This window comes from Bos grunniens, chromosome 22 (genome assembly GCF_055505025.1).
Source record: "Bos grunniens cultivar Pamir isolate PY7600 chromosome 22, Bosgru_T2T1.0, whole genome shotgun sequence".
In the NCBI taxonomy this organism is placed as follows: domain Eukaryota; kingdom Metazoa; phylum Chordata; class Mammalia; order Artiodactyla; family Bovidae; genus Bos; species Bos grunniens.
The window spans coordinates 11,768,381-11,792,487 of NC_141186.1; the positions used below are offsets into that span (position 1 = coordinate 11,768,381).

Below are 24,107 nucleotides of genomic sequence, written 5' to 3' on the forward strand. Positions count from 1 at the left end.
CATGCCACAATGTGGGAAGTGCTTCTTTGCCTGCACCTCTGTGGTCATCGGCAGTCAGAGCACAGATCCCAGGCATTTGGAGGACAGCCTCTTTTTGGGTCACCCACGCTGTCACGGGTTGTGTGTAGGTTGCCCCTGCCCTGGGACTGAGAGTGAGGGCTGGGTAGCTGCTCGTGTGCTAAGTTCACTGCAATTGCCTGTCCAGGCTTCCCCCTGGAAGTACAAGTCAAACAGATGCCATAGTTACAGAGTTGTCCAATTTGACTGATTCTACTAGTGCAACTTGCACCTAGGTGGAGAGACAGAGTCCTTGTGCTTTGTACGCCCATCTCCCCAGGATCCTCTCTTTTGACAGTTGTTTTTTTTTAATTAGTTATTTTGGCTGTACCTGGTCTTAGTTGCAGCATGTGGGATCTAATTCCCTCACCAGGGATTGAATGCTGGCCCCTTGCGTTGGGCGCTCAGAGTGTTAGCCACTGGACCACCAGGGAAGCCCCTCCTGACAGTTCTTGAGAAGCCTCTCACTCTATAAGGTGGTTCTAATGTTTCCTCGTGACCAAACTCCAATTCATGCTTGGCAGCAGCACCATACAGATGATGCTGGTTGCGCTAGCCCTCCAGCACTTGGCTCCTCTCACTGCCACACATCAGGAGGCACAAGTGATGTTAGCCCTGGTCACCTGGTCACCTTCGTGTCTCCACGTTAAATTCTCCACATTAGATTGTAACTGACTAGTATTTTGTGGAGAGGTATTCTCAGATTTGACCAGTATGTTTTTTCCTCATCAAATCCCCACACCAGCAGTGAGCCAGCGGTGCTAAGAGCTCTTTTCAGTCTACCATCTCTATGATGATACTTGGTAAATTTTTTTGTCAAAGAAACTGGGTCATTTTTTCTATACATTTGTCTACAGTTTGGATTTTGCTGATTTCACCGTTGTGGTATCATTTAACCTGTTCTTATCCCTGTATTCCTTGCAGTTCACTAGTTATTTCTCGAGACTTTATGAGATTTAAGTTCAACTTTTTAGAGGAGAAGGGGAGAGACCAGTTCATAGATGGTGCTGTGTGCTCCCTTCAGGAGATGCATGGTGTTTGATATCTCTTGTTTTCATGATGCTGCCAGTTTTTGCCTAGATATATTGTTTCATTAGGGGTTACAAACTATAATGCTAATGGTACTGAAATACTTCTGTAAAGAGAAACTTTTCTGTGATGACTCTGATTACCCCGAGATAGGAGCAGAATTAATTCTTTCCCTTTATCTGCCAGTTTTTAAAATAATGAGTTGGTTTCCCTCACATCTTCCAAAGATGAGTAAAAAGGTTTGGCTGGTTGGTTTTTCCTATCATTATGAACTCATGGATTTCATAACTAATTATGTTTATTGTCCTGTTGATGCTCAGACTGTCCCATCTTTAGCCACTTGGAGCCTTTTCAAGTTGATGCCTGACTCTGTTGGCATAGCACTGGTTGCCTGTGGTAAACTTCCTTACTTTCTGGAATGATCGGAAGTTCCAGGTTCATCTTGTGTGTCTATTGCTCCAGACCTGGAATCGGCCATTTCTCCAAGAAGTCCTAGTACCTTATAGTCCCCTCAAAGACTTTGATCTGTCATCCTGCATCCCTGAAAATCGTCCTTTTCCAGGGCAGCAGAGACAGTGCTTTTAGGGTGAGGAGACCTGGCGTGTCTGTGGCCTGCAGGGAGGGAGAAGTAGAAGATACAGTGGCTTCAGAAAGCTCTACACTTATGGGGTGCTGCTGGGGACCAGATGATGGGTAAGATGCTTCACGAATGTTATTCCACGGAATCCTTCCAACAACCCTGCAAGACAGGTTTTCTCTCCATTTACAGGTGTAAGAATTGAGACAGGACCTCAGATCATTCCCTAAATTCCCACAGCTCAAAAGGGCTGGGACCCAGCTTTGAACTTGTGTCTATCGTGAAAGCCCATGTCTGTCTCTGTCAGGAGGAGGGGGAAGGCCTGTTTTCCACGGACAGTGTCACATGGTTGCAGATGGCTTCCCCTAGGGTGTGTGGGGCCCTGTCCCCGTCAGGTCTGCCCTCGCTGAAGCTCAGCCCTGTGAGACAGTGAACACCCAGTGCAGATTCTGTGTCTCCTCCTGTCCCCACTTCTCCGCAGCAGTCGTGTAGCTGCCAGACCCCCTCCCTCAGTCGTGGATTCAGGCAGAGATGACTGGTAGTGGATGCTTGGGAGGATTTGTTGGTTGCCTGCTATCTGGCAAGTCCCCGGAGTCGGATACTGTCCCTGTCTTTGGTAGGATTCTTCTGGCTAGAGATCAGGGGAGATTACGTAATTATTTGTTTGTTTGCTTTTAAGGAAACTGGAATAAAACATTGAGAATGAAGTGAAGTCGCATCCGACTCTTTGCGACCCCATGGACTGTAGCCTATCAGGCTCCTCCGTCCATGGGATTTTCTAGGCATGAGTGCTGGAGTGGATTGCCATTTCTTTCTCCAGGGGATCTTCCCGACCCAGGAATCAAACCTGGGTCTCCCGCATTGCAGGCAGACGCTTTACTGTCTGAGCCACCAGGGAAATTCTCAAACATTGAGAACTGGGAAACAAACATCAGCCAAGAGCATTTCCCAATGACCTTCATTTTATTTTTTTACCCAAGATAATATTAAGTTATGGGCTTCTTAGATGGTGCTAGTGGTAAAGAACCCCCCTGCCAATACAGGAGATTTTAAGAGACATGGGTTTGATCCCTGGGTTAGGAAAATCCCCTGGGTTAGGAAATTCCCCAGTGGGAAATGGCAGCCCACTCCAGTATTCTTGCGTAGAGAATCTCCATGGACAGAGGAGCCTGGCAGGCTGCAGTCCATGGGATCGCAGAGTCGGACAGACTGAGTGACTTAGCACGCAATATTAGGTTATAAGCGGACATTATCCACCTTGGTTTCTCAGCCTTCTGCTGACAAGGTTTCTCTTTTTTATTTCAGAAATAGCAGAAGTAGAGACCTTAATCCAGTTCCCTGGACACCTTTCTGGTTCTGCTTCTCAGGGTAGAGAGTGGTGTCCCAAGAACCTCTTTTGTAACTTGGATGATTGATCGTGAAGATGATTGTTATTTGAGGCACTGAAGTAACCTTTCTCTCTTTGCTAATACAAATGTCACAAGGTGGAAAATGTGTGTAAATTCTCCAGACAGAGGGAGAAAGAGCAGAAGTCTGCAGAATGTTCTGTTTTTTGTTTGTTCCCTTTCCTTGCTGGTGTCTTATCTGCATTATCTTTTGGGAAAGGGAGCAGCCAGTGCCTTGCAGTCCCATGCTCAGGGGCAGGGTCCATGTAGGAAGCCCACCCTTCCTACAAGAGGTCACAAGGCCAGTGCAGGGTGCCCAAGGCTTACCTGGTCCACCATCCATGCCTGAGGTGGAGAGAGACTTCCCAAAGCCCTGATAACAAGCTGCACCCCACCAGCCTGCTCCTGCAGACACAGAGCTGCCCGTGGCCTAGGGGAGGACCTTGGAGGGAATGGTATCAGAACAGAGAGGATACATCTCCTTGCCACATGGCCTTTGCCATTTTTCTGGAAGCTTTATCTTATCTTTTACTATTTCAAATAGGCCATTGCCAGGTCCTTGGGAACTGGGCTGGACTGTGTCAGTTTGGCATTGCTGCCACTCCCTGCTGAGGGCTCTGTATTGCAGAGGAGAAGCCTGGGATCCACATTTGCCCAGAATGACCCTTTCAGCTGTGGTTCTGGGATGGATCAATGAGAGGCTCTTGGTGAATTTTGGAAGGAAACCTCTGTTCTCCAGAAACAGGTGCGGGCAGATGACTGAGCAGTTTTGAGTTTCACAGCAAGAGTCCAGATCATGTCCTAAGAGCCCCTTGCTTCAGTGCTGTGGGCTGAAGTTCTTCATGATGAGTTAATTCCCTGACCTCTCTCCCACTCCGTAATCCCCTACATTCAAACAACCTCCCCTTTATTTGGCTGCAGCACAGCTTGTGCGATCCTAGTTCCCCAGTGAGGGATTGAACCTGCCTCCCCTGCAGTGGAAGCATAACCTGTGCCCCCTGCAGTCCACATAACCCCTGGACCATCAGGGAAATCCCAGAAAGTCCTCTTAAAGCACCATGTTTGTTAATGGAACAAGCAACAAAGCTTGAAAACTTTCGAGTCTTCCATTCACCCTATTTTTTCCTTAATTTTTATCAAAGTAGTAGTGCACATGATTCTTTTCTTTTCTTTTTGGGTTTTTTTTTTTTTTTTTTCTTTTTTGGCTGTTCAGTTCAGTTGCCCAGTCATGTCCGACTCTTGGCAACCCCATGGACTGCAGCACGCCAGGCCTCCCTGTCCATCACCAACTCCTGGAGCTTGCTCAAACTCATATCCATTGAGTCGGTGATGCCATCCAACCATCTCATCCTCTGTCGTCCCCTTCTCCTCCCACCTTCAGTCTTTCCCAGCATCAGGGTCTTTTCAAATGAGTCAGTTCTTCGCATCAGGTGGCCAAAGTATTGGAGTTTCAGCTTCAGCGTCAGTCCCTCTAATGAATATTCAGGACGGATTTCCTTTAGGATTGACTGGTTGGATCTCCTTGTAGTCCAAGAGACTCAAGAGTCTTCTCCAACACCACAGTTCACAAGCATCAGTTCTGTGCTCAGCTTTCTTTATGTTCCAACTCTCACATCCATACATGACTACTGGAAAAACCAAAGCTTTGACTAGATGGACCTTTGTTGCCAAAGTAATGTCCCTGCTTTTTAATATGCTGTCTAGGTTGGTCATGACTTTTCTTCCAAGGAGCAAGCGTCTTTTAATTTCATGGCTGCAGTCACCATCTGCAGTGACTTTGGGAACCCAAGAAAATACAGTCTGTCACTGTTTCCACTGTTCCCCCATCTGTTTGCTGGGGGGTTTTGGCTGTGCTGAGTCTTTATTGGTGCACTCGGACTTTCTCTAGTTGGAGTGAGCAGCGACTGCTCTCTAGTTGCAGCGCGTGGGCTTCTCAGTGTCGTGCATTCTGTTGCACAGCACAAGCTCTAGGCATGCAGGCTTCAGTGGTTGTGGCTCGTGGGCTCTATAGTGCAGGCTAAGTAGTTCTGGTGCACTGGCTTAGTTGCCTAATCGTCTGTGGAATCTTGCCAGACCAGGGATTGAACTCATGTCCCCTGCATCGGCAGGCAGAGTCTTAACCACTGGACCACCAGGGAAGTCCTGTGTACATGGTTTTAAAAAATCAAATAGTTTAGAAAAACTTCTAATAAAATAGAAAAAATCCTCACCTACATATGTCATTACACATTTGTCCAAATCCATAGACTGTAGAATACCAAGAGTGAATCCTAATAGAAACTTCAGGGTTCGTGTGATAGTGGTGTGTCAGTGTCGGGATCTTCAGTTGTAAGAGATGTTGATAAAGGGGGAGGCTGTGCATGTGTGGGGGCAGAGAGTACATGGGAAGCCTCTGTACCTTCTTCTCAATTTTGCTACAAATCTAACACTGCTCGAAAAGTCTGTTGGAAAAAATCCTCTACCTCACCTTTCCCAACTTCAGTCCACCTGCCAGACATGGCCATTTTTAGCTCTAATTCTTCTGGAAGCCTCTCAATAACATACCTTTTCTACTGTTTCCATGCTCATCAACCCAAGATGTTATTTATCAACTTCCCCTTCTATTAAATGAGATCTCCTCTCCTGAGTCTGCTGGTCGGTTGGTGGTTGGCTGATCTAGCTGGGCTTAATTGGCTAGACCAACATCCAGCTGTGTGTCCAGCTGACCGTGGTTCCCTCTGCATGTTGGGTTCAAGTCTGCTCCATGTGGATTCCTGCTGGGGTCTAGGGTGAAGAGCCAGGAGCTCTTCTCATGACGATGGCAAAGACACAAGAGGGAATGCTCAGCTGCACAAGCACCTTTCAAAATCTTGCCATCATCCTGACATCATAGGGCCAACATCAAGGGTGAAGAGGTGGGCTCTGTCTCTAGTAATAGGAACTGCACACTCACATGGCAGGGGGTGTGGATACAGAGAAGAGTGAAAAATTGGGGCCACTCATCAATCTATTTCTCCTAACTCTTTTTTATTGATCTCTGCGAGTAACCAGATTTTGGCTCAAATAATACCACAACACAGCCTTGCCTAATGGTTAGCCTCTTATAAGTGACCAACTAAAATACTCACTGATAAGTTTCTTAAATCTCAAAATCACCACTGAGGAATTCTGTTAGGTGGTTTAGGCTGGGAGGATGAAGAAAGCTTGAGTGTAGTTTCTTTGACATCAATCTGCTTCGAAACACCTTTTCTCATTCCCTTCTGTGTAGTGAAGACCATCTTCAGATGGTGTGTGGACAACGAGTTGCTGCGGAAGCATCATTTGATCTGCCCGAATGATTACTACAGCGATACGGTGCCATTTTGCTCTGCACCTAAAGGTAAGGCATCTGTACTGCCTTCAAGCCTCTGACACCATTCCAGGGAAGTTCTTTAGTAGCAGGACCACAGCAGCCACCTTTGTCCCATTTCTTTGTTCATAGATCTTTTGATTGTGGCTATTGGGAGGGCCAGCTCTGAGCATGCCACTTCCTCACTAGCTTACTAACTCCTACGAGATAAAAGTCTCAGCTTCTCAAAGTGATGATATCCTAGTCAGTTGCCCAACAACAAGATGCGAAATTATTTTAAAATGTAGTTGAATGAATCACAAGAGGGCGGATCTGCAGACATAGACAAGCAAGGGAGCAAGTGTCTCATGGGTTCAGAACCCAGACCTAAGGGTTCTGCATACCCCTTACAGGCCAGGAGCCACTTTGAGTGTGGAGAGAAGCTTGGGAGCAGCGAAGGCTATGTGTGTGTGACTGTGATACTGGGCCAGTTTCCTGCGCTGTGGGAGGCAAGATCCTTTGAGAATGAGTGGGTGGGAAGCTGTCTTGTGGGTTTAAGCAGGAACGTAGTTTTGGAAGTGTATCTGTGTAGATCCTGTGACCAGACATCTGGATGGCAGCCTGCCGGTGCCAGGCTCCAAAGATAAGCTCGTCAGCAGCCCCAGTCAATGGAACTCTGATGATCTCCTGGGGGTTTGGAGCTGAAGAAAGCATTTGGGATAGGAGGATGGGGGTCCAGAGAATTGAGGATGTAGATGAAGAGAGAGTTTAACTGACAGCCTGGGCCATGCTGACAGGTGAGGCCAGAAAGTGGAAGCAGAACCAAGTGCCTGAGATACTCAGCCACTTATTCCAACCAACTTTCAAATACTATCTTAGGCAGGTAAATAAGGATGGAGTTGACGTGTACTGAGGATTTTTTTTTCCCCTGTGGGATCTAGTTCTATTTCTTTTTCAAATCAGTTTTATTGGAGTATAGTTGATTGACAGTGTTGGGTTATTTTTAGGCATATGGTAAGGTGAGTCAGCAGAGAAGGCAATGGCACCCCACTCCAGTACTCTTGCCTGGAAAATCCCATGGATGGAGGAGCCTGGTAGTCTGCAGTCCATGGGGTCGCTGAGAGTCAGGCATAACTGAGCGACTTCACTTTCACTTTTCACTTTCATGCATTGGAGAAGGAAATGGCAATCCACTCCAGTGTTCTTGCCTGGAGAATCCCAGGGACGGGGGAGCCTGGTGGGCTGCCGTCTATGGGGTCGCAGAGAGTCGGACATGACTGAAGCGAATTAGCAGCAGCAGCAGCAAGGTGAGTCAGTATACAATACATATAGTCCACTCTTTTTTAGATTCTGTTCCCATATAGGTCACTGCAGAGTACTGAGTAGGTGTTACTGAGCATTCACCTGGCACTGTGCTCGGAGATGTGATGGTACCAGTTTCACTGCTGGCAACGTTGAATATCCTCATTTAACCTTTTGGAGATGATTTTACAGTGTACAAAGCTAATACAGACTTTGATTTCTCATGTGAGCCTTTTAAAAAGCATGTTCACGTATGTGGTATGTGTGACAGTGGTCCTCTCCTGTTCCTGGCCATGTTTGACAAGTGAACAGATAATACAACATGAGCACTAGAGTCTCAAGGATGTAGAGTAAGTTCCAGGAGTACCTGAGATGCTGAAGGGCAATTATTTAATACATCTGGTGTAGGAAATATAAACATTTAGAAAAAAGAAGCTAGCGGTGCCTTCGGTAATTTCATTTAGTCATCTTGGATGGGTCACCTCTTCCCCTGGGTCTGGTAACTTCATGTTTTTCCTGGTGCCACAGGTGTCTCTGTCCCTGGATATTCAAAACCGACGTTTAGTTCTGAGAAACGTTCCATCCCAAAGAAGGAGCTGACCAAGAAGCCCGCATGCAGGAAGATGTCCTCTCAGTCTGCGGAGGAGACAGACTATACTATGGACAGCCTCACGTGGGACTCGTCTTTTAAGGCCAAGCTCAGATCCAGAGCAGCCATCAGGGTGAGTTTGAAGCCAGTTTGTGGTGATGGGGGAGGGGGGCAGGGTCATGATGAAGGGGAAGGGGTTCCAGGTGACAAACATCGTCATAATGAAGCCACAGCAAAACAGGAGGGTGTCCTTGGCCATCTGGGGTCGCGGGATCAGCAAGATGTCAACGCACACGCCCCCTCGGCCTCTCATTGACTCTATCCTTTTCTCGCATTTCAAAGAAAACAGGTTTACCGAAAAATAAAAACTGGATGAACCATTTACGGGTGCCCCAGAGGCAGTTGGAGCGGCTTCAGCTTGCCAGGATGGAGAGTCGGAACCGCTTCCTGAGAAACCCTCGCTTTTTCCCTCCTAACACTCCGTTGGGGGGCAAGTCTCTTCTCTTTCCTCCCAAGAAGCCAGCACGGGTAGGAGCCTTCCAGGACGGAGAGCTGGAAGAGAGGTGCGTCTTCTCCTGACTTGTATTCTCAGAGACTCGGACCCTGCAGAGGAAAGCACAGAAAGCAGGTCGTGGGTCTGCTTTGGCTTCTGGAGGGTCCCCGAGGTTTGGGGCCTGGGGCTCAGGATCCGAGTCGAGCAGGGCTTCGGGGCTGCCTGCAGGTGTGGCCTTGGGACATCCCCAGAGTCCTGGCTTTGTGCTTTTCTGACCTTTTCTTGAGGAATAGGGGTTAGTGTTAGCCCTTGGCTTATATCTGAACAGCCTGGGTCAAATGGGAGGCATCTCTATAGCCATGTGCTCCTGCCATTACATTCATGTGTCTTAGATAATAAAAATGTTCAAAATCTGCTTAATGACAAGTAACTAGTACAGATAGTGATTTTTCTTTAAAAGAGTGTGTGCACTCAGTCACTCAGTCGTGTCCCACTCTTTGGAACCCCGTGGACTATAGCCCACCAGGTTCCTCTGCCCATGGAATTTTCCAGGCAAGTATACTAGAGTGGGTTGCCATTTCCTACTCCAGGGGATCTTCCTGTCCCAGAGGATGGAACCTGCATCTCCTTACCCACTGAGCCACCTGGGCAGCCATTTGGCTGTATTTCAATAAGTGTCCATACAAAGGGAATGATTTGCTTCACGGGTTCATAATTTTAATGGACTTAAAATGATTAGTGTGGGACTTCCCTAATGGTCAGGTGAATAAGACTCTGTGCTCCCCAATTCAGGGACTCAGGTTCAATCCCTTGTCCGGGACCTAAATCCCACATGCCACAAGTAAAGATCCTGCCTGCCACAACAAAGACCTGGTACAGCCAAATAAATTGAAAAAAAAAACAAAACAAAACTATTAATGTTTAGAAGGCAATGGCACCCCACTCCAGTACTCTTGGCTGGAAAATCCCATGGACGGAGGAGCCTATTAGGCTGCAGTCCATTGGATCGCTAAGAGTCGCACACGACTGAGCAACTTCACTTTCACTTTTCACTTTCCTGCATTGGAGAAGGAAATGGCGACCAACTCCAGTGTTCTTGCCTAGAGAATCCCAGGGATGGTGGAGCCTGATGGGCTGCCATCTATGGGGTCGCACAGAGTTGGACACAACTGAAGCGACTTAGCAGCAGCAGCATTAGAGAAATAATATGTTTTTATTTAAAAAAAAAAAAAAACAAAAAATATTTGCTTAGACTTCACTGGTGGTCCAGTAAGACTCTGTGCTCCTAATTCAGGGGGCCTGTATTTGATCCCTATTTGAGGAACTAAGATCCCAGAGGCTACTTGGTGCAGCCGAAAAGAAAAGAGAAAAACCAAAAATGAAAAGATTTGCTGAGAAAAAAATAGCACCTATAGAAAACATGCATTTAACATATTGGTGTTCGGGATTTTGTATGTAGCAGAGCAGCTCCTCACTGTGATCTATTGAAAGTCAGCCCTCAACACAAGGGTTTGTAAAAATAAAATAAATTAAAAAAAAAACATATTGGTGTTTAAGCTTCCAGAGTTTTCCCTATGCTATGTGTAGTTATATATATCTTCACAAAGATTCAGTCTTGCTGTAAAATTGTTTTGTGACCTGCTTTGCCAACAATAAAACCCAAAGGATGATGCATTGCCAATCTCTTTAATGGCTTGAATGTATTTATTTTCCATGAATCACTTTCAGGGATGAAACTAACAGCCTCTCTCGCCCTTCCTTCCTCTCCCACAGTTGTGCTGATACTCCAGTGTTTCTAGCTAAGCCCTCCATCGGATTTTTCACAGATTATGAAATTGGACCAGTTTATGAGGTAGGAATCTGGTTTCTTTACATATCCCACTCTGCTTCCTTATTTTTAAAAAGTCTTTGCTTAGAAATTTAAAAACATGTGTGCACACACACACAGGCCATACACAAAACTAGGGAAGAGACTGTCACGTTGGGAGCCCATCACCCAGCTTCAGTAGTCACCTGCATCCAGCAAATCTGGTTTCATCTGTTGCCCCCACGGTGTGTCATGTGTGTGTATCTGTGTGCACATGTGTACACGGGAGTATTCTAAGGGAAAGCTGAGCCAGCGTGTCATTCTTCAGTTACTACTTTAGTGAGTATCTCCTAACAGGTAAGGACTTTCAAAGAATAACCATCATCACACCCAGCAATATTAACAGTGATTCCTTAATATCAGCTAATATCCACTCATGTCTGATTTTTATCCATTTATTTTTTTAAAAGTCAGTTTATAATTGGTTTCTTTAAATCAGAATTGAAACATTGCATTTGGTTAGAGTATCTCTTATTTCTCCCACATTTTTTAAAAATAATTCCTCCATCCTTTTATTTTTTAAAATGCTGTTTGTTTGTAGAAGAAACTGTAAATTCGGCTCATTGCTTTATTTATTTATTTTTGGCTGTGCTGGTCTTCGTTGCTGCGCAGACTTGTCTAACTGGAGAGTGGAGGCAACGCTCTCGTCGCAGTGCCTGGCTTCCCGTTGTGATGGCGTCTCTGGTGGAGCAGACTCTAGGGCGCCAGGGCTTCAGTAGTTGCAGCGGGCGGGCTCGGTAGTCGGTAGTCGTGGCTCTCAAGCTGTGGAGCACAGGCCCCATAGCTGTGGCGCGCAGGCTTAGTTGCTCCATGGCATGTGGGAGCTTCCTCAATCAGGGATTGAACCCGTGTCTCCCACGTTGGCAGGTGGATTCTTTCCCACTGAGCCACCAGGGAAGCCCCGGCTGTACTTTTTGTTTTTAATGTAATTTTTATTTTATATTAGAGTACAGTGGTTTCCCAATGTTGTGTTCATTTCAGGTGTATAGCAAAGTGATTCAGCTATACGTATACATGTATCCTTTTTCAAATTCTTTTCCTATTTAGGTTATTATAGAATATTGAGTAGAGTCCACTGTGCTATACAGTAGGTCCATATTGATTATCTTTTTTATATAAATGTGTATATGTTATGGCCAAATCCCTAATTTATCCCTCCCCCACCTTTTTCTTTTGATAACTGTAAGTTTGTTTTTGAAGTCTGAGTCTGTTTCTGTTTTGCAAATAAGTTCATCTCTATAATCGTTTAGAAATCCTCCTATAAATGATACGCTATTTGTCATATTTGTCTGACTTCACTTAAGATAATAATCTCTAGGTCCGTCCATGTTGCTGAAGTGGCATTATTTCATTCTTTTTTTCTGGTTGAGTCATATTCCATTCTATTAATGTATAGGTATCATATCTTCTCTATCTATTCATCTATGATGGACATTTAGATTGCTTTCATATCTTGGCTATTGTAAGTTAATGCTGCAGTAAACACTGGGGTGCATGTATCTTTTTGAATTACATTTTTTCTAGATACATGCCCTGCAGGGGGATTGCTAGATCATATGGTAGTTCTATATTTAGTTTTATGGAACCTCAATACTATTCTCCATAACGGTGTTCCCAGGTTACATTCCCACCAATGGCGTAGGAGGGCTCTGTTTTCTCTGCACTCTCTCAAGCATTTATTGTTGATAGAGGTTTTCTGTTTTCTTTATTTATGGCTGCTTTAGGTCTTATTTGTTGTGTGCAGGCTTTCTCTAGTTGCGGCCAGTGGGAGCTGCTCTTTCTTTGCCATGTGTGGGTTTCCCATTGAGGTGGCTTCTCTCTTGTTCAGAAGCATGGGCTTTAGGGCATGGAAGCTTCCGTAGTTGCAGCTTGTGGGCTCAATAGTTCGGGGCTCCAGCTCTAGAGTACAGGCTCAGTAGCTGTGGCACACAGGCTTAGATTCTCTGTGGCATGTGGGATCTTCCAGAACCAGAGATTGAACCAGTGTCCCCTGCATTGGCAGGCATATTCTTAACCATTGGACCACCAGGGACGTCCCATTTGTAGAGTTTTTTTTTTATTTATTTATGGCTGTGCTGGGTCTTCATTCCTATGGGGGGAGTTTCTCTAGTTTGGGCAAGTGTGGACTGTTCTCTATTTGCAGTATGCAACATTGCAACAGCTTCTCATTGCAACAGCTTCTCACTGTGGAGCATGGACTGTAGGTGTGTGGGCTTCAGTAGGTGCAGCACACGGGCTTAGCACTTACGGTGTAGGGGTTTAGTTGCTTCGTGGCATGTGGGATCTTCCCCGGCCAGGGATCAAACCTGTATCCCCTGCATTGGCAGGCTGACTCTTAACTGCTGGACCACCAGGGCAGTCCTTGTAGAGTTTTCGATGAAGGCCATTCTGACTGGTGAGGTGATACCTTCTGGTAATTTTGTTTTGCATTTCCCTAATTAGTGATGTTGAATATCGTTTCATGTGCTTTTTGGCCATCTGTGTGGCTTCTTTGGGAAAATGTCTATTTAGATCATCCACCCATTTTTTTCATTTGGTTGTTTCTTTGACATTGAGCTGAATGAGCTATTTGTATATTTTGGGGATTAACCTCTTATCCGTTGTTTCATTAGCAAATATTTTCTCCCATTTTGTAGGGTGTCTTTTTCTTATGGTTTCCTTTGTTCTGCAAAAGCTTTTAAATTTAATTAGATCCCATTTGTTTATTTTTGTTTTTACTTTCATTACTGTAGGAGGTGGATTGAAAAAGATATTGCTGCAATTTATGTCAAAGAGTGTTCTGCCTATGTTTTCCTCTAAGAGATTTATAGTATCTAACCTCAAATTTAGATCTGTAATCCATTTTGAGTTTATTTTTGTGTGTGGTGTTAGAGATTGTTCTAATTTCATTCTTTTACATGTAGGTGTTCAGTTTTCCCAGCATCACTTATTGAAGAGACTGTTTTTTCTCTGTTGTATATTCTATTTTTTAAAAATTTATTTGACTGCACTGGGTCTTAGTTATGGTGTGAGGGCTCTAGTTTCCTGACTAGGGGTTGAACCCAGCCCCCCTGCCTTGGGATCATAGAGTCTTAACCACTGGACCACCGGGGAAGTCCCTCTGTTGTGTATTCTTGCCTCCTTTGTCATAGAGTAATTGACCATAGGTGCATGAGCTTATTTCTGGGCTTTGTATCCCGTTCAATTGATTATTTCAGTTTTTGTTCCAGTACCATATTATTTTGATTACTGTAGCTTTGTATTCTAGTCTGAAGTCAGGGAGCCTGATTCCTCCAGCTCTGTTTTTCTTTGTCAGAATTGCTTTAACTGTTCAGTCTTTTTGTGTTTCCATACACATTTAAAAAACTTCTGTTCTAATTCTGTGAACAATTCCATTGGTAATTTAATAAGAATTGCATTGACTCTGTAGATTGCCTTGAATAATACAGTCATTTTGATCATATTGATTCTTCCAATTCAAGGATATGCATGGTGTATTTTTCCATCTGTGTCATCTGCAGTTTCTTTCGTTAGCATCCTATAGTTTTCAAAGTACAGGTCTTTTGCTCCCTTAGGTAGGTTTATTCCTAGGTATTTATTCTTTTGGATGCTATGGTAAATGGGGTTGTTTTCCTTAGTTTTTCTTTCTCATCTTTCATTGTTAATATATAGAAATGCAAGAGATTTCTGTGTATTAAGTTTGTATCCTACAACCTTACTGTATTCATTGATAAGCTCTAGTAGTTTTCTGGTAGAGTCTTTAGGATTTTGTATGTATAGTATCATGTCATCTGCAAACAGTGATAGTTTTACTTCTTTTCCAATTTGGATTCCTTTTATTTCTTTTTCTTCTCTGATTGCCAGGGGGTTAGGACTTCTAAAACTCTGTTGAATAAAAGTGATGAATGTGGGTATCCTTATCTCGTTCCTGATCTTGGAGGAAATCCTTTCAGTTTTTTCCTTTCAGTAGTTTCCCCTCTGTGTCCACTTAATGGAAACTCTTTCATAAATGGGTGATCAGTTTTGTCAGAAGCTTTTCTGCATCGATTGTGATGAGCATATGTTTTTTATTCTTCAGTTTGTTTATGTGATATATCACACTGCCTGGTTTGTGGATATTGAAAAATCCCTGCATGCTTGGGATAAAGCCTCCTTGATCATGATGCATGATCCTTTTAATGTATTGTTGGATTTGGTTTGCTAGTATTTTGTTGAGGATGTTTGCATCTATGATCATCAGTTATATTGGCCTGGACTTTGTGGTATCTTTGTCTGGTTTTGGTACCAGAGTGATGGTGGCCTCATAGAATGAGTTTAGGCGGGTTTGTTCCTCTGCAACTTTTTGAAAGAGTTTCGGAAGGACAGGCATTTGACTCTTCTCTAAATGTTTGATAGAATTTGCCTGTGAAGTCATCTAGTCCTGGACCTTGGTTTGCTGGAAGTTTTAAAATCACAGTTTCCATTTCAGTACATATGATTTGTCTGTCCATATTTTCTATTTCTCCCTGGTTCGGTCTTGGAAGGTTATATACTTCTAAGAATTTGTCCATTTCTTATAGGTTGCCCAGTTTCTTGGCTTAGAGTTGCTTGTGGCAGTTGCTGTGTTTCTCTGCCATCTCATTTTGTCTAACTTTCTGTGTTTCCCATCTCTGTTGCTCAAGCTGCAGGGTTCCAGCTCTTCTTACCTCTGGTATCTGTCCCCTGGCGTGTGAGGTTGGTCCACAGGCTTGGGCAGGCCTCCTGGGGGGAGGGACTGGTGCCTGCCCTCCGGTGGGCGCAGCTGGGTCCCATCCCTCTGACGGCAGGCCCGTGTCAGGAGCTGTGTTTAAGGCAGCCGTGGGGTCAGGACGTCTTTCGGCAGCCTGTCTTCTGGTGGGCGGGGCTGTGTTTCCATCCTGCTGTTGTTGAGGAGTCCCAGCACTGGGGTCTACAGCCTGTTGAGTGGTGTCAGGCTCACTGCCAAAGTGCCACCTTCCAGGAGAGATCTCACCAACGGGTGTTCCCTGGGGTGTCCTCCGCCACTGTCCTTGCCCCTATAGTGAGCCACCGCTGACCCCCACCTCCCCGGGGGACCCTCCGAGACACACAGGTAGGTCTGGCCCAGGCTCCTAGGAGCAGTTGCCTTGTTCTGAGTTCCAGTGCACGCGTCACATCGTTTTGTGCCCTCCAGCAGTCCTGTGTGGCTTCTGCTCTCGAGCCCTGCTGGCCTTCAAAGCCAGGTGCTCTGGGAGCTATTCCTCTAGATGTCAGACCCCCAGGCTGGGGAGTCTGATGAGGGGCGGGCGTCAGAACTCTCACTCAGTTGCAATGGAATGATTTTCCAGTTTGTGGTCACCCACTCAGCGGGTATAGGATTTGATTATTATGGTGGAAGTGCCCCTCCTCCCGTCTTGTCGTGGCTTCCTCTTCGTCTTTGGGTGGTAGAACATCTTTTTTGTAGGTTCAGATCTTTTTTGTCGATGGTTGTTCGTGGTTAGTTGTGATTCTGGTGTTTTTGTAAGACGAGTTGACCTCAAGTCCTTCTTTGCTTTCTGTCTCAGTTTGACTCCTGCTGATTGCTTTATTGTGGTGATGTTCAACATATTCTTTTATCCTCCATATTTTCTGTAAACATGTTGGATGCTTGATTAAATTCATGTTCAAGATTTTTTTTTTTCATTTTTTGGCAAGAATACTTCTTTGGTGGGAGTGTATATTTCTTACTGTATCCCATCAGGAAGAGTGTGATACATGGTTTCCTCGTTATCAGTGATGAATGGCTTCAGGTGTTATGAGCTTAATTTACCCTTTATAAAGGTCTTGCCAACCTCTCATTTAATGCTTTAGTAGCATTAGATGGCTATTACCTAGATCAATTTTTTAAAAAAATTAAGGGTTATAAAATGGTGACTTCAAATTCTACTATTCTACTTTTATTATCTGTGATTTTCTGTTTTTTTAAAAACCTTCCCTCAAACTTCCATTTATTCCCCCTTCCTTTCACTCTCCCTACTCCTAGAGATAACTCTTTCTATTAGTTTGGGTTCTTCCATTGTTTCTCTTGGAAACCACAGGCAAATATGTAGGTATGTTTGAACGCTGTCTCCTACTTCCTGTCCTCAGTTCAGTTCAGTCACTCAGTCATGTCTGACTCTTTGCGACCCCGTGGACTGCAGCACACCAGGCCTTCCTGTCCATCACCAACTCCCAGAGTTTGAGTTCATGTCCATCGAGTCGGTGATGCCATCCAACCATCTCATCCTCTGTCGTCCCCTTCTCCTCCTGCCCTCAATCTTTCCCAGAATCAGGGTCTTTTCAAACAAGTCAGCTCTTCGCATCAGGTGGCCAAAGTATTGGAGTTTCAGCTTCAGCATCAGTCCTTACTCTCCTCTGCACCTTGCTTTTTTCACTTAACAGTATATCCAGTGAGCTTCAAGAGCTGTGTGTAGAGACTTTCCTTGTTCCTTTTCCCAGCTTCGCTCTTGATGCTTGCCTTCCTCTATCCTGGATAATCAGGTCAAGACCAAGCTTGGGAGTCACCAGTTCTGTTCATTAGGTATAAATGTAGCTATGTTTAATGGTGACAATCCCTTCACACACATATGCATTGTACTTTGCAGTTTAAAGAGCACTTACAAATCCATGATTCTTTAGGAGCTCTTATCCACTCTCATCCAGTGTGCAAAAGCACACTGATATGTCAGTCGTTTAGGCTAAATGTTAAAGAAAGCATTTGTCTACTTGAACATAACAGTTACTCTCTTTTGGACTTGTGTGTTTGGGACTTCTGTGTTTGGTCATCACATTCCAAAGATGGTGAGGTTGGCAGACTCAGAGAAAGAGAGCTAAAATTATTTCACTCTGGGCATGGAATGGGCAAAGGGAGAGCTGCTGGGAGACAGACAAAAGACATTTCTGTAGGACCTGCAGGTGCCCGCTGTGGAGCCTGGAGATGAAGCGAGCACCGGCTGTGTAGGACCGTCTTCCCCTCCTGTCTTTATTCTTTCATAGCACACTTTTATTTATCTTCTCCACCAGGTTGAAACCCACATGGGCAGGGGTTAATTCTAGGTTTGTTTAAACCATTTTGGTATTAGTACTCACAGATGGTAGGTCTGTTGACTGAATTACCTGACTACTGGTCTACCACTTAGCCTTGCTTACTCCTAGTACAGAGTAAATCAAGAATAAATGAAAGGAGCCCCATTTTTCTGTATAAAAATATAATGTGTGTATATGTGTGTGTGTACCTCCCAAGGGCTTTGTTTGTGGGTCGCCCACCCAGCAGGTATGGGACTTAATTTTATCATGATTGCATTCCTCCTCCCGTCTCATTGCGGCTTTTCCTTGTCTTTGGATACCTTTTTTGGTAGGTTCTAGCTTTTTCTGCCGATAATTGTTGAGCAGTTAGTTATGATTTGGGTGTTTTTGTGAGAGGGGCTGAGCTTGCATCTTTCTCTTCCCTTTCGTCTGCCATCTTCCCCAGGGGTTTGGACAAGGTGGTGAGTGACAGCTTACAAGTGGTTTTAAAGATATCTGTTCCTTCAAAAGGTTGCTAAATATGCAGACTGTTTAAATATATAGGCAAGTATATGTAAAAGAAGGTTAAAATTAAAGTACAGTATGATGATTATGAGTAGCATCTTTGAATCCATATGGTTGGAAGAAACCACTCATTGCACAGAGAATCATACATAATTAGCACATTTCAGGGAAGGACATACAGTATCATTTTTTCATAAACTTTTGTTGACAGTCATGAAACCTTTTATTTATTTTGTAATTTGGGGGATTTTTAGAATTGAATCTAGTTGACTTACAGTGTTGCGTTGATGTCTGCTGTATAGCAAGGTGGTTCAGTTAAACATATGTACACATTCTTCTTTTTAAATACTCTTTAGCATTAAGGTTTATCATAGGATCGTTCCCTGTGCTCTACAGTAGGACCTGTTGTCTGTATGTAATAGCTTACATCTACTAACCCCAATCTCCAACTCCATCCTCCCCCAACCCCCTTGGCAACCACAAGTCTGTTATTTATGTTCATGACTCTGTTTCATAGACAGGTTCATTTCTGGTATATTTTAGATTTCACGTATAAGTTACATCATATGGTATTTGTCTTTCTCTTTCTGACTTACTTCACTTAGTATGATAATCCCTAGTTGCATCCACGCTGCTGCAGATAGCGTTATTTTGTTCCTTTTTAATTGCTGAGTGGTACTTCATTGTATATAAGCACCACAGCTTCTTTACTGATTCCGTTGTCGATGGACATTTGGGTCGCTTCCCTGTGTTGGCTGTTGTGAATAGCGCTGCTGTGAACACAGGGGTGTATTCATCTTTTTGGATTAGAGTTTTATTTGGCTATGTGCCCAGGAGTTGGGTTGCTGGTAATTCTGTTTTTAGTTTTCTGAGGAACATTCCATACTGTTTTCCACAGTGGCTGTACCAACTTACATTCCCGCCCACCAACGACGTAGGAGAGTTCCCTTTTCTGCCAGTGGCAGAGAGTTGTCCATGTCCTCTCCAGCATTTGTTATTTGTAGAGTTTTTAATGATAGCCATTCGGACTGCTGTGAGGTGGTACCTCATTGTAGTTTTGATTTGCATTTTTCTGATAATTAGTGATGTTGAGCCTATTGACCATTTGCATTTCTTCCTTGGAGAGATGTCTGTTTAGGTCTTCTACTCATTTTCGATTGGGTTCCTTGTTTTTTTATTGTTGAGTTGTTTGAGCTCTTTGTATATTTTGGAAATTAAGTCCTTAATGGTCCTATGGTTTGCAAATATTTTCTCCCATTCTGTGGGTTGTCTATTAAAAAAAATTTTTTTTAAGTTTTCCTTTGCTGTGCAAAAGCTTGCAAGTTTGATTAGGTCCCACTCGTTTATGTTTGGTCTTATTTAGGTTGCCTTGGAAGACTTACCTTAGAAAACGGTGATATGGTTTATGTCAGAGAATGTTTTGCCTATAAGCCTTTCTAGGAGTTTTATGTTTGTTAATGCTTGTTTTATGTATTTGGGTACTCCTGTATTAAGTGCATTTATGTTGATGAGTATAAAATCCTCCTCCTGTCTTTTTTCATCATATGGTATCTTTCTTTATGGCTTTGTTTTAAAGTCTGTTTTGTCTGAAATACCTTTTCTGTCCCTTACTTTCAATCTATGTGTTTCCTTTGCTCTAAAGTGGGTCTCCTACAGGCAGCATATTGTAGGCTCTTGTCTTTTTGTTTTTTTTAAATCCACTCTGCCACTCCATGTCTTTTGACTGGAGCATTTAGTCCATTGACGTTTAAGGTAATAACTGATAGATATGTATATTGCCATTTTAAACCTTATTTTCCAGTTGATTTTATGTTTCTTCTTTGTCCCTTTCTTTTTCTCTTGTAGTTTGATTTTCTTTTGGATTATACTTATGTTCTCTTCTTTTTATTTTTGTTAACCTATTTTATGTTTCTGATTTGTGATTACCTGTCTTTCAAGTCTGTTAAGCCCATTCTATATCTCCTTACCTTAGACTGGGAGTCATGCAAGCTCAAACACATCCTAGGAAAGGGAAAAAAATCTACATTTTCTTACTGCCCCCCCCACATTTTATGATTCTGATGTCCTCTTTTACATCTTCATGTTCATCCTTTTGCTTGCTGTTCATTGTGGTTTCATCACTTTCACCAAAATATTTTTATTTTTTAAAAAAAATCTGTGTTTTGGGCTTCCAGGTGGTGCTGGTGGTAAAGAACCCACCTGCCAATGCAGGAGACAGACATAACGGACACAGATTTGGTCCCTGGGTCTGAAGTTCCCCTGGAGGAGGGCATGACAACCCACTCCAGTCCTTGCCTGGAGGATCCCATGGACAGAGGAGCCTGGAGGGCTAGAGTCCATGGGTCACAAACAGCTGGACTCAGCTGAAGTGATTTAGCGTGCATGTACTGGTTTATTTAGGTGATTTGCTTTCCAGATGTGACTTTCTCTTTCCTATAGATTCTTTCTTCTTTTTTTTTAGGGAAGATCTTTCAATATTTCCTTTAGGATAGGTTTGGTACTGCTGTATTCTTTTAATTTTTGCTTGTCTGAGAAATTCTCTCTCCCCTCCTATTCTAAATGATAATCTTGCTGGGTAGAGTATCCTAGGTTGCAGATTTTTCCCTTTCAGGACTTTGAATATATCTTGCCATTCCCTTCTGTCCTGCAGCTTTTCTGTAGAGGAATGAGCTGATAGCCTAACAGGGGTTCCCTTGTAATTAGCTCTTTGCTTTTCTCTTGCTACCTTTATAACCCTCCTTATCTTTTACTTTTGCCATTTTTAGTATATGTCTTGGTGTAGGTCTGTTTGGGTTTACCTTGTTTGGGACTCTTTTTTTTTTTTTTCCTTGTTTGGGACTCTGTGCTTCTTGTACCTGGGTATCTGTTTCCTTCTTTAGATTTGGGAAGTTTTCAGCCCTAGTTCCTTCAAATACTTTTTCGATCCCCTTTTCTCTTTCTTGCTCTTCTGAAATCCCAATTATGCATAGATTGGCACGCTTTCAGTTCAGTTCAGTTCAATTGCTCAGTCATGTCCAACTCTTTGTGACCCCATGAACCACATCATGCCAGGCCTCCCTGTCCATTACCAACTCCGGGAGTTTACCCAAACTCGTATCCATTGAGTCAGTGATGCCATCTAACTATCTCATCTCTGTCGTCCCCTGCTTCTCCTGCCCTCAATCTTTCCCAACATCAGGGTCTTTTCAAATGAGTCAGCTCTTTGCCTCAGGTGGCCAAAATATTGGAGTTTCAGCTTCAACATCAGTCCTTCCAATGATCATCCAGTACTGATTTCCTTTAGGATGGACTGGTTGGATCTCCTTGCAGTCCAAGGGACTTGCAAGAGTCTTCTCCAACTCTACAGTTCAAAAGCATCAATTCTTCTGCACTCAGCTTTCTTTATGGTCCAGCGCTCACATCCATACATGACTACTGGAAAAACCATAGCTTTGACTAGGTGGACATTTGATGGCAACGTAAAGTCTCTGCTTTTTAATATGCTGTCTAGGTTGGTCTTAACTTTTCTTCCAAGGAGCAAGCGTCTTTTAATTTCATGGCTGCAGTCACCATCTGCAGTGATTTTGGAGTCCAAAAAATTAAAGTCAGCCTCTGTTTCCCCATCTATTTGCCGTGAAGTGATGGGACCGGATGCCATGATCTTAGTTTTCTGAATGTTGAGCTTTAAGCCAACTTTTTCACTCTCCACTTTCACTTTCATCAAGAGACTCTTTAGTTCTTCACTTTCTGCCATAAGGGTGGTGTCATCTGCATATCTGAGGTTATTGATATTTCTCCTGGCAATCTTGATTCCAGCTTGTGTTTCTTCCAGCCCAGCGTTTCTCATGATGTACTCTGCATATAAGTTAAATAAGTAGGGTGACAATATACAGCCTTGACGTACTGCTTTTCCTATTTGGAACCAGTCTGTTGTTCCATGTCCAGTTCTAACTGTTGCTTCCTGACCTGCATACTGGTTTCTCAAGAGGCAGGTCTGGTATTCCCATCTCTTTCAGAATTTTCCACAGTTTATTGCGATCCACACAGTCAAAGGCTTTGGCGTAGTCAATAAAACAGAAATAGATGGCATGCTTTAGATTATCATATAGAGCTTCTGTTTTCATTTTTTTTCATTTGGCTTTCTGTCTGCTGTCCTGATTGGGTGATTTCCCTTATTCTAGCCTCAAGATCACTTATTCGTTCTTCTGCATTATTTGTTCTGCTGTTCATTGCCGTTAGTTCAGTTTTAGTCTCGGAAATGAGTTTTATAATTTTTCTTGGTTCCTCTTTATAGTTTCTAGTTCCTCTTCACAATATACTCTGCATTTCTGTTGATACCCTGTCTTAATTTGTTCAGTATTTTCATTATTTCATTTTTGAAATTGGTGTCTGTTGGACTGAAGAGGTCTGTTTCATTGTTTATTCTTTCAGGGGAATTCTCTTGGTCTTATAACTGGGAGTGGTTCCCCTGCTTCTTCATTTTACTTATATTTCTCTTGCTCTCTGAGTTTATGAAAAGCAGTTATTTACTGTGGTCTGGGAGGGCCATTTGTCTGTGGGAGCAGTCCTGTGTGGCTTGTGTGGGTTTAGTATTTTTTTGGTGCAAGGACTGTTTTCAGTATGGATGCCTGTCACCTCTTCTCAGCCTGTGTTGGCCATCATGATGCCGCAGCTGGTGCCTGGGCCTGGAGCTCTCAGAGGCAGTGGCTCCCCACATGTGCCCCCAGAACACACAGTGGGAGTGGACTCACAAACACTCCTGGAGTTTGCAAGGGCTGTGGCGGCAGTTAGTGGCTGCTCCCAGAGTCTGGGACCGATGGAGTGGGCAGCTCAAGACCACTCCTGAAGCCCAGGGGCAGCAGCGGGGAGGGGGAGGCTCAGGACCGCACTCCTGTTCTGCTGCCTGAGAACTCCTGCAGGGGAAAAGGCTGCAGCGATGGGTTCCGCCCCTCCCCTCACAGTGGTGCCCGGCTTCTGATGCTGCCCAGGCTTCCTTCTCTGAGGTGCAGTTGCATCGGATGCCAGCCTCTTCAGCCTGTTTCCACAGAGCCCACCCCTAGCCCCCTCTCTGGGTCTGATCTCTGAAACCCAAGCTTCCTCACCCAGCCCCAACCCGTCCCAAGCAGACGTGCATCTGAGACTGGGGAGTGTGGGCAGAGGCACTGACTGTCTGTGCAGGTCTCTCTCCATTCTAGCTGCTGCAAGCAAGTTGTGTTCTCATCCAAGGCCCTAAAGCGCCCCCTCTGTCCAGACTGATCTCCCCGCCAGCGGGCGGACTTCCCAGCAGGCAGGAAGCTTTCCTCTTTCACAGCTCCCTCCCATGGCCACAGGTTCCATTCCGATTCCTTTCTCTCTCTCTCTCTTTTTTTTTCTTGCTTTTTCTTTTGTCATACCCAGTTCCATGGAGATTTTCTTGCCCTTTCAGAGGTCTGAGGTCTTCTGCCAGTGTTCCATAGATATTCTGTGAGAATCCTTGCACATGTAGATGTATTTTGATGTACCTGAAAGGAGGTGAGCTTCACATCCTTCTACTCTGCTGTCTTGATCCTGGACCTAATGAAACCTTTTAAATTAAAATATAAACGTGAATGAGAATTAGGTTTGTCACTGTGGCAAAAAGAAGTTACAAATAAGGAAAGGAGGAATGCTAGAATGAACTCTATGCTGCTAAATTGTATTTGGAAGTATAAATATGAATTTGTGATTTAAAAATATGGGTGTGTATGTGTGGGGAGGGTAACACACACATAATTGGATAAATACAAGAGTAAATAGAGATGTATGTGAATGTGTTGGTTAGTACACATGATATATTTCCTTGCTGTATCCATTGAGGGATAGAAATAATGACACCCTAGTAACATTTAGCATGCCTGCTGTATCCAGATCTTGGTTTCTAAGTACTGTTCTCCCAAAACAAAAGAACACCGGGCTCCTTGGGAAACCGATTCCAGGGTTGAGGTAGAGGAAATAGGAGATGAATGCAGAGCATCTTTTGGTGCCAGAAAGTAAGGAAATC

At 44.0% G+C, this 24,107-nt stretch overlaps 1 protein-coding gene across 4 annotated transcripts in view; it reads left to right on the plus strand.

The window, feature by feature from the left end:
- DLEC1 (DLEC1 cilia and flagella associated protein) overlaps positions 1-24,107 on the plus strand; it is a 92,299-nt gene that overhangs the window by 9,828 nt on the left and 58,364 nt on the right. For 3 of the 4 annotated variants that reach the window (XM_086365922.1, XM_086365926.1, XM_086365927.1), the window contains exons 3-6: positions 6,296-6,406; positions 8,186-8,379; positions 8,589-8,809; positions 10,513-10,591. In XM_086365922.1, the coding sequence (XP_086222048.1) occupies positions 6,296-6,406; positions 8,186-8,379; positions 8,589-8,809; positions 10,513-10,591 (605 nt within the window). Of the gene's footprint in view, positions 1-6,295; positions 6,407-8,185; positions 8,380-8,588; positions 8,810-10,512; positions 10,592-24,107 lie in introns of those variants that run through there. The other variant, XM_086365923.1, reaches the window with a different exon arrangement.